The sequence below is a fragment of the Formica exsecta genome, unplaced genomic scaffold, assembly GCF_003651465.1.
Source record: "Formica exsecta isolate Colony F162 unplaced genomic scaffold, ASM365146v1 scaffold15, whole genome shotgun sequence".
Lineage (NCBI taxonomy): Eukaryota > Metazoa > Arthropoda > Insecta > Hymenoptera > Formicidae > Formica > Formica exsecta.
In genome coordinates, this window is record NW_021848825.1 from 3,028,704 (window position 1) to 3,040,064 (window position 11,361).

General features: G+C 29.6%; 1 protein-coding gene and 1 long non-coding RNA gene across 2 annotated transcripts; one reads left to right on the forward strand and one right to left on the reverse strand.

Annotated features, from left to right (window-relative positions):
* Positions 1-5,581: 5,581 nt before the first annotated feature.
* On the reverse strand, positions 5,582-7,426 carry LOC115232819 (sugar transporter SWEET1). Its single transcript, XM_029802929.1, has 4 exons — positions 7,153-7,426; positions 6,986-7,063; positions 6,617-6,899; positions 5,582-6,454 (listed from the first exon to the last, which is right to left on the reverse strand). The coding sequence occupies exons 1-4, from the start codon at positions 7,227-7,229 to the stop codon at positions 6,236-6,238; spliced, it is 657 nt and encodes a 218-aa protein (XP_029658789.1). The 5' UTR covers positions 7,230-7,426; the 3' UTR covers positions 5,582-6,235.
* A 3,082-nt stretch (positions 7,427-10,508) lies between these two features.
* LOC115232824 lies at positions 10,509-11,102 on the forward strand. The gene is made up of 2 exons (XR_003883662.1): positions 10,509-10,831; positions 10,962-11,102. It is a non-coding gene; the product is annotated as an uncharacterized LOC115232824 (long non-coding RNA).
* Positions 11,103-11,361: the final 259 nt, after the last annotated feature.

Consider the following 11,361-nt stretch of genomic DNA (forward strand, 5'->3'; position numbering starts at 1 on the left):
GGGGGGTAAATCTAAAACTCTTACAGAGATATGGAATGCTGAAGATTATAATATTGCAATAAATAAAATCGATTTTCTGCTGATGAAAGGAACGTAATATTGACTATAAATTGATCAAAAATCTATCATTATAAAATAATACGATAAATATAGAAGTGAAAAGTATATATTGTATATATTAATTCTGGTTTAATTCCAAATAATGAGGCATCTGTTGAGCCATTTATAAAGATTTGCTTGGAAAATGTATACTCTTTGTGCGATAACACATTTATTGACAATGTAATATTTATCGGAAGCAAATTATAAAAATTTTTTGTGTGATTTTGCATGTTGTGCGATATTTATTTCAGTGTGACATATATTTTTAGCTTTGTGCGCGCGAAGAAAGATCAAATTCGCGCGTAAACGATTGTTCCAAAAATATATGGTTTTATATCGATATCTTTTGCAAATATAAGCTGTAATTAAAAAATTAGAGTTTTATGTGTAATAAAACTCTGATGTAACTTTTGCTTATTTAATATTTATACAAAAATAGCAATTACCGATAATGATGTATTTATATTTCATTAATTTATTGTACTGGTCATAATATAGTTAATTGATTTACTAGTGATAGTTTAGGCGAGAATCTATAATACGATGTGGTAACAAACGTTCGTACTGCGCCAATTATTTCCCGAGTTTCTAAAAAATTTATGGTGCATTTCCGGTCGTGCAAATCGGGCGGAAGGATCTCTCGTGATCGCTACCGAGGATCGAAGCACTCTAGCCACGACTTCCGATATGTTATATAATCTCGATTTATATATGCTTTGATATCACGTGGCCGAAGAAAATCTATGCAAAGTATATGTGATCGGCCAATCGGCGGAACTTGTCACTTTTACTGCTCGTGATGCAATGCGTTTCGTGTTATCACTCATTGTTTGACCGGAAGTATTACAATTGATACCGGAAATTCATTCGCGTAAATTTTCCTCATATACTTGGCTATTACTATTGTAAACATAAAGTTGTCGCGAATATAGCGATGAATAACACGCGAGATTATAATGAATATTTTAATGATATCGTAGTTTGACATGTGACTCAATATTCGTAATTATTTTATAAAACAAACACACAGACACACACATCCTTACACATATATATATATATATATAAATTGTCAAGAAAATGTACTGCTCTCGCAAGATGATTTTATGTACAATGGAATTAACAGAATATAAATTTTCACAATTAAATGGCATATTAATACGTTATAGAAGCAAAAATGATCGTTAAAAAATTATTGTGAAACAGATTTGTCATTGAAACATGGAATGGGTTGATGATGTGCCTTATATTATATATATATATCTATTTGCAGATAAAAACAAAATAAGTTTTAGCCATAATTATATTGCATTATCGCCTCTGTAAATATAGAAAATATCATAAGAAAAGTTTTAGTAAACAAATGTTTCATGGCAAGATAAACCCTTTACTTATTCGTTATACTAGAAATTTGTTATTAGGAGAAATAAAATCTGTAAATAAATACCTCACAATCGAACGGATCATGTACCGCTATGCACTTATAATAAGCGTATATGCACAAAAGATATGCGAGTAGAAATTTGCATCTGTCGTATCTTCATATATTGTCATGAATCTGCATGCATTGTACGTACATATCTCAGTATGTCGAGAAAACTGTCAGATCGTTATGAATAGGCGACAATGACTCACGCAAGCGTCGCGTCAATGAACATCAAACGGCGAGACGATGGCAAATGTCATTTCCCTCTCTACGAAAAAAGCGCCTATCTGATCGTATCCATTCCTTAAGCAATCAGGTAATATTTATATAGCTATCGCCGTAATTTTCCATGATTTATCAAAACTCCTAGTTTTGTCAATACAACTAGATCGCGTTTACTTAACGATGTAATAACTTATACGCACAGAAAATGTCGCAAGAGTAGCACCGGCTACTATGAATGGAAGAATGAGTGGAATAATTCTCGTTGCGAGTTAACAATATGTAGATACTGAGAAACATGATGTTTTTCGATAGTTTCCTGATGTTTTCCTTCGCAGACGGTTTATACCAGTTGAAAGCGGATTTTTCATGATTCGTTCAATCTGGCATTTAACAATTTCGAAATCGCCAGATAAACAAATAAAATGAAATTGTATCGTCATAAATTTTAATAATTCAATCAAATAATAACATGATCATATAGGAAGTATATAACCGTAAATACACATATCGACATTTTCAGATGTTAAAATAATAAGTAATTTTGATCGCGTGTATTGTATATCTTTTGTGTGTAATTTGGAAGGATATATATGTAGTAAGATAACGTATAGGAAAGTACATAGTAAATGAATTTTTTGTACACAACAAAATACAAATTAATTAATATATTATTCGATACATCGATTGGCCGGCCGTGCGTGATTCGATTTTCACCTTCAGATTGTAAAAAGTACCAAACGGCGTGCACAAATCTGTATAATTTAACTGTACTCATGTATACACACGTTCACCTGTACGAATAATAAAGAACCATTCGGTATATTTTTTGCTCGAGGTGCAATTTAATGATTTCTTGTGGGTTACCTCAACCTTGGCCGATATCAGTGGTCGATATAATCATTGTATAATTTCGGTAAGTCTCAAACCAATATTTAATAACTAACTTATCTTAAAGTTTAAAAACTGTTAATTATTTTATATTACAAAAGTATTAATGTATAAATATATTTACACATATTTATATTTATCAATGTGTAACGCAAATTGTTGCAAATACATATATTATAAATACGGTTATACTTCTATTGAAATCAGTTCTCTTTATATATGTATATGTATAAACACTTTCAGTCAGGAAAATTATCAAAATGATATAAATTAAAATAAAATTAAACTAGAGCACAGTTGTATTTTCTAAATATTAAAATTTATGGCCAAATATCTTTTCAACAAAAAATATCTTTCTCGTGCAATATTCACATACCATTAGCAACATATCAACATTTCCATAATGTATAATTATATCTTTAACAAATACAACCTCACACAAAAGTAGCATAAACATGGGTGCGGATGGGTTAAGGTCTTTTCGTATAGCCGTAAACCCATGTACTTGACCGACTACTCTAATTATGTCTTCTCCCTTTCGTGTCTGATGATACGCGACGATTGTTTTATACACTTTTTTAGAGTTTGTGACAAGCGACCCAGCGATAAACAAGATCCTAAATTACTACCAACTAGAATTTTTATGATTTTTATCTGCATTCGCAAACATGACGTAACACAGTTACAGACTGCAAGAAGAAAAATTTATTCACGATAACATTATCAAAAGCGACATCCTAAGTGTCGTTCTAAAAATATTCATCCTAATTGTAAGCATAAGAACTTTTTCAACCAAACAATTATACCACAAACCAACTATATTATTACAACTTTAAAAAGAAGTTTTAAAAAGGAAAACTACTTTCGAAAGCTCCATTTCTTTAACATTTGCATACAAATCCACCAGCGTCATATCTTGCGATTGCATATAATAATTTCTAATGCAAAATTAGTAAAGTTTGATTGTGAATGAATTTAATTGATTAAATTTGACGTTAATAAACAACTATATTTTTCAAATTGGAAAGAATAAGTATTAAAGAAAATATTTACATTCTCGTCTGTATATAATTTACGAATATTATTATTGATAATTTTTATCAATCATCTTAGATTTATAAAACATCAAGAATTAACTAATTAATTGACTATCCTTATTTCCGTGATTGTAAATATGTTCACAAACACAAGCAGATTCTTTCAAGCTGGATTCTAAATCAATCTAACATAACAAAGAAAATATTATAAATGTCTAAAAAATATGATAGCCTGGTAAATAATACTATTAATGAAATATAGCTAATTACGCATGTTTATTTTTGAATTTGGACATTCACATTCTCTTTACAATAATAAATTTTTATAGCTTTTGTTTCTTTACAAAAATTAATTCATCTTGCATTGCATAAAATTGTTGTTAGATAAAAATCCGAGATTGGAATTCATATCTCATATTTAAATACATTTATATAATAAAAAAAAAAATATATAAACGGATTTTTCCGATTATCTCTTCTTAAGGGAGCATACTCGTTTGAAACTTCGAAGCTGAACATTTTTATTTAAGTATTTAATAATATTGTATTAATATTGTAAAAAAAGAAAAAAAGTTTTCATCAAATCGTTACGCTGCAAAAAATTTAGAAAATGTACTCAATTTTCGAAGATTCAAACGGGTATGCCCTCTTATAGTATATATTTTAGGAATATATTTCCAATTACAATAAATAAACATACTTATTTATTTTTCTCAAACACACTATTTGACAAATCTACCAATTAAAATATCTATACAAAGAAATAACTTTTCAAAAAAATCTAAAAAATGTACTCATTTTTCGAAGGTTCAAACGGGTATGCCCCCTTAATTGCTTTCGTAATGAAGATATGTTAGAAAACATGGAAAATCCAGTTTATATGAATTGTTATTTTTCTCGACCAGTGTCATCAGCGTAACTTTTACGCGTACAAAAATTACGACTTACCTAGCGTCATCAACTTAGCGTCAATGCAATCAGCGGACAGCTTAATATCTGTTGACAATATGACGTCATTTCTAATATACGTGACAGATGCAATTTGTGACATTGACTAATCAGACAACCACTATGACAACTTAATGTCGCTTTTTCCTCAATTATTATTGTCATATATGATGCACACGATAATTATTAAATATACCTTGTTCATCCTTTTTTCTATTAATATTTTTATTACAAAAAAAGATATTAACCTTACAAAGATTTAAAGAAACATAAAAAAATGTTTTAAATATACAAAATATTTTTACTATTTATTAATGCCGCTTTTTATTTTAAATAATGGCGTTAAATGGAACGACTTTTTGATTAGTTTTTCGTTGGCCATTTTTGTTCTAAAAATCTTTTTACCAATCAGCAAAAAGTCGCTTGTGTCCAGACTCTTGTTACCGACTCTTGTTACCGACAGTTAGAGAGACAGATCCAAAATATTATTCTTTTTTAGCTTGATTTATGATATAATCTCAACAAGGAATTTAAAATATTAAAAATAGGTTACTTGAAATTGGGCAGAAATTAATGAGAAATCGTCTATTTATTCCTATACAAGAAAATCAAAATTTAATTTTTATATAAACATATAAAATAAATATTAGATTTCAGATTTCATGAATTAAATATAATTTATTTTATTTAATTATCTTGAATCAATCGTTATAATGGTATATGAGATATAATTACGATAATTATATTATATTTACGATATTTCTTCTCTCTGCTAGAATTTTTTAAATAGAAATTTCCATTTTTTTATTACATGTTCTTACAATTGACGTGGAAGCGTTTTCAAAATGATATAAATAAATCCTTTTTGGTCAAGAATGTATGTGTGCGCTTATAGTGCAGAAAATATGTTTATTTTTTTTAACTTCATTATCACTACATTGTTCAACTATATTTATATAAATAGTTCTACACAAGATATTTTCTTTTTTTTCAATTGCATATGTATTGTCTTAGCTTTATATTTTTTATACCATTGCATCAGAAATATCTGATGAAACTAAAAACTCTATAAGAGCGAATGTTAAGTGATATTGATTCACTATTATATTACAGTTTTTGTGTTATAATTAAAATTTAACTTAGATTCAAAACACGATTCCAATTAATATAACAAATTTCAAAAAAAATTCATTACAAATTGAATTTAACTATCAAGAGAATTGAATTTAATTGCCCTTAAAGCGATCAAACCTACTGCAATCGAAAACATTATTAGTATTTGAAAAGATATCAAAATTAACAAAGTCAAATTTAAGGATTTACTATATAAATATATATAGGATTTACTATACAAATATATAAAGTAAAATTTACTTATGTGTAATGTAACAGATATGAGCTTACAATGAATTTGCAATAAAATAAAATAAAGATACATACAATCTTATATAAGAAAAGTTATTGACTTATAACTGATAGTATTTTTACACAGCATTGTCATATTAATATTATTAATTTTCAAAGTATAATAAAAACTATAGAATATTTATTATAGAAACTATAATAATTATTTATTATATTTATTATATAGAAATTATAATAAATATTTTTATATAAAATAGGCTTGATCTAACGTTCGTTTACTTGGATAAATCAAAAACAAAGAAAGTTGAAAACCTGACAATACACAGCCCATAAAATTTGGTATTTGTATAAATTGGTCACCGAGTAGACATCCATATGCAAACCATTGACAGGATACTATCATAGAAGCCATTATGACTGGAAATGGCAAACTCTCTGTGCTTTTTACTCTTATTACATGTACCTATAATAGATTTATAAATTTGTTATCAACATTTTAAAGTTATTGTATATTACAAATAAATATTAAACAATGTCATTTTTCGATAAATAAACAGTTTTATTATCTAATATATTTAATTAGAAATTTTGTATGTGAATAAAGATTTTATCCCTCTGTACTTACAAGTGAAATCAATGGTGATGCAAAAAATAATACCGTCAGACTGCAACTAAGAAATCCTACATGTTTTGCAGCCAAAACTTTATCCTCTTGATAAATACTGTAGAGATATATAAGTAAAACAAAGCATATTGCTATCATAAACTGCTTAACAATAGTCGATCCTTTTACACTATACATGATGTAAATTATCATATAGCATATTTGTAATACTGTCCCAAAGATATTTACAGATACAATAAACAAATCTCCAATAAGTATTCCATATCGCAACCACAAGCTACAACTGTAATAATAAATATGTAATTAGAAATTTAAGTCACTGTTTGCAGTTGCACCATGTATATTGTTGTTTCTCATTATAATACATACGACATAAAACATGTGATAAAGGCCAAACACGAGCTATCTCCAGTTGTACCATTTCTAATATACTTCTTGCACACTATGCTATAAAAAATATTTTCATAATTTAATTTAATACTTGTCATGAATAATATAAATATCAAAGTTATGTATATATATATAGTGTTACTTACACGCCGGCCAGAAATTGTAAAACCGTAAAAATTGAAGCGGTTAATGCAAGAACATCTTTAATCTCCATCAATGTCATAATTTATAATACGCATTTCACATTGGTTATCATTTGATTATCTCATTTATCTCACTTCATCAAGATTTATTTTACGCTCGATTGTGTTCAACATTCATAGTTCATAGCATATGTCAATCAAAATCTGCATACGATTGTAGATATGACAGTGAAAAGGCTGACACATAGACATAGTATATCTAGACCGAGCGTTTGCCTTTATTTAAGGAGTGGGGGCCGATGCCCACGTAGAAAAGGACATACTCTGTTTCGTGCCCCTGGAGAGCTCATATACCTAGAGAGATACCTTAGGCTGCGTTCGGAAACATTACCTACGTGCACACGAGCGTCATTCTATCTTTGTTTAACTTTTAGTAAATAACAAAGATAGAACGACGTTCGTGTGTACACGAATAAGATTTCCGAAAAGAGCCCTACTTATCCCACTCATATATCGAATTCTGCGCCATCCAGTATCAGAGAAAAACCTGAGAGGGACTACGCCGCCGTTTTTCGTGAGACTGTTTTCCTAACTGGTATAGTGGCGCTAACTGAATCCATTTTAGAGTCGGCGTAACTACATGGCCAGATCCACTTTTTGATGCCATGATAAAACGACTAGTTGGTGCATGTCCGTGCTAAACACATTGTGGATCAAAAATTCGAAGAAATATTATGGATTTATTAATGTTTTATTAGCTGCGCGTGATGTTTTATCATTCTAGTATATACTACAGCGATAATAAATTATAATTGAAGTATTTTTACGTATATACGGATGTAAAATAAAATAAATTTTCCTAAATAAATTTTCTTTTAATAATCTTTCTCCTAATTTTTAAATATAACATGTAGAAGATATTTACAATAAATTGCTTTCATTTTTTTCTTATTCTTGAAAAGTATTAAGCATTTTAAACATTATCAAATCATATGCTTTTAATTTATATAACTTTTTATTATTAATTCATTTTTTTGTAATTATATTATTCAATTAATTTTTTAATCTATGAATTCAGTTGGATGCACTATTAAGGCTGGTTTATGCAGGCCGTAACTGTTAATTTATGCCGGAACCGTTAGAGTTTAACACTAGGATTACAATGCTTTTGTTCATAATGTCATTTAAATGGTCTTCCTCCTCTCAGGTTGATTCACACGCGCGATACTTTAAACGGCACTCCCGCACTTTTATTAAAAGATTACTTCCGCACTTATACGCGCGATACTTTGAACAACACTCCCGCACTTTCGAATTTCGGCACGATCGAACCCGGCTTCACGTGAAAATCACACTTCGAGTCAACAAGTCGGGAATTCATCGATTACTTCGAGCAAAGGTTAAGCGGGAGCGGAAGAAGACGAAATCGATTGATGGAATCAACGCAAATAGGGTTTGCTCGACTCTTGGTCCGCGCCTGCTCCCATCGAGGGCCGACTCGAACTTCATTAGGAACGATTTCATACGAACCACCAAGTCTCTATCATACAGACTGAGCCGGGTTTATCGTAAGGCTGAGAGACGGGTCGAGAATGAAGATACCCGATGACAATCGTGAAAACGAGATAGAAGTTCAACGCGAAGACGCGACAACGCGAAAACGCGATACCGCAACAACGCGACGTATCGTTGCGAAAAGGAATTTGACGGAGCGTCTCGCACTACCACATTACTGTTCGAGTGTCACCGTGCGAATGATAAGGCCGTAAGTCGTAACAATAGCGCGCTAATGTTTACCCCGCCAAGGCCGAATACCATGTTATTGATAATTCGCAACCGAAAATATTTTGCGTACTATGACGTATACAAGCGGAATATTAAATTATACGAATATTTTAAATTATAGATTTATTATTTAATAAACAATTAATATATCACGGAGCTTATCGTTATGTTAATTACACAATTATTTTATTGCGCGTTCTCAATCCGAATCATATTTAGATCGTCGAAAAGTCGAACAAAAAAACATCGGACAAAATATATTTAATTTTAAGTATTTTTAAATAATTGCTACTTAGAGAATAAAAAAAAAGAAAGAGAATTTATTATTAATTATATCAAATTATTTCCCGATACTTATCGCGATCGCGTTTAGAAAAGGAATTTGACAGAGCGTCTCGCACTACTACATTACTGTTCGAGTGTGTCGTGTGAATGATATAAAGCCGTAAGTCGTAACACGTAAACAATAGCGCGCTAATGTTTACGTCGCCAAGGCCGAATACCGTGTTATTGATAATTCGCAGCCGAAAATATTTTGCGTACTATGACGTACATGTATACAAGAAGAATATTAAATTATACAAATATTTTAAATTATAGATCAAATATAATAAACGATTAATATATCACAAAGCTTATCGTTATGTTAATTACTCGATCCTGCGGTTCAATTGTTTAACTGCGCGTTCTCCATCCAAATTATAATTAAAAAGTCGTACGATAAAGCATGGGACAAAATATCTTTACTTTAAGTATCGATAGAAAAATAGTTATTATTCGTAAGAATCACAACAAAACGATAATTTATAATTTAGATTTCTGTCATTTCGAATCTTACTTTAAGAAAGATTCTTATTTGTATTTTATCGATTTGAGAATAATTTTAATAGATTTAATTAATGAAATTTTTGCGATTAAAATGACATCAAATATAACATAAATTAGATAATTTTTAATTATACTAATAATAAAAATTTTGATTACATATTTAACTAAAAATTATCTGGTTTACATTGTGTCTGATATCATTTTAATCGCAAAAAATTATTAATCCATTAAAATTATTTTCAAACAGGTAAAATGCAAAATATAAAAGTTTTATTTTCTATAATTTATTGTGAATATTTTCTACGCGTTATATATTTAAAAATGAGGAAAAAAATTATTAAAAAATTGATTTAAGAAAATTTATTTTATGTCACATGCGCATATACATAAAAATACTTCAATAATAACTTATTATCGCTATCCGTAATATATACTAGAATGGCAAAACATCACGCACAGCTAATAAAACATTAATTAATCCATAATATTTCTTCGCAATTTTGATTAACAATTATGGATCTAGGCTAGATCATCTAGCACGGGCATGCACTAATCGACGTTTTACCATGGCACCGAAAAGTGGATCCGGCGATCCGGCCACGTAGTTCGGCTGACTCTAAAATGAATTCAGTTAGCGCCACTGTACCAGCTAGAAGCTAGAGAAAGCGTTACAGGAAAAACGGCGGCGTGGCCTATCTCAGGCTTCTTTCTTCTCTCTGGGGCTCTGGTATCAGGTTTTCATTTCTATCTTCATATATGTGTGACGCCAAGTGTAATCAGTGCAATACGTTTTATAATATTTGTTATTATATTAGTTGCTTTCCATTTTCACTCAAGTGGTACTGAGTCATTTTATGTATTTTATAATCAGATAAAGACGTCATTTACCTGCTTATTTTGGTAACAAAGCTATCGCATAACAATACAGGTTCATAACCTCACTGTTAATATGAATTTATTAGACTCACTAAAGCACATGGTCTCGATTGTGGGTAAAAACCACGTAAAAAATTAGTTGAATTTCACTTGCCAGCATCAAAAAGAACGTGCGTTTAACTGAGTTATTCAAGTGAGAATTATCTGAATTTTGATGTAAATGGAAAGCAACTATTACAATGTGTTTTTATTGACTTAGTAGAAAGTAATCAACACTATTTGTGATTTTACAACGTTTTATATTAATTTTTGTTGCATTGCAGAATATATGCCAAATAGAAAATGGAGAAGTTACGTTTCTTGAATAGGGTAGTTGATATATCTGAACCGATATTGGCAGAAGATAGTACATTTTCTAAACTAGCATTATCATTGAGTGCAGTATTAGAACAATTGGATAAAAATGCTATACATCATGATTATCTTGTTGCATTACTATTTGTTTTATTAGCAGAATCTGGATTTTCTATATCATCCAACACTTTGAAGCGGTAATATATATATATATTCTAAACTAGCTGAGTGCAGTATTAGAACAATTGGATAAAAATGCTATACATCATGATTATCTTGTTGCATTACTATTTGTTTTATTAGCATATTAGCAATTTTCTATATCATCCAACACTTTGAAGCGGTAATATATATATATATATATATATA

Coding starts and splice junctions, on each gene's coding strand:
- LOC115232819 (XM_029802929.1), bottom strand. CDS start 7,229: ATGACATTGATGGAGATTAAAGATGTTCTTGCATTAACCGCTTCAATT. Junction 7,064..7,152: donor TTACAATTTCTGGCCGGCGT/GTAAGTAACACT, acceptor TATTTTTTATAG/CATAGTGTGCAAGAAGTATA. Junction 6,455..6,616: donor CATCACCATTGATTTCACTT/GTAAGTACAGAG, acceptor AATCTATTATAG/GTACATGTAATAAGAGTAAA.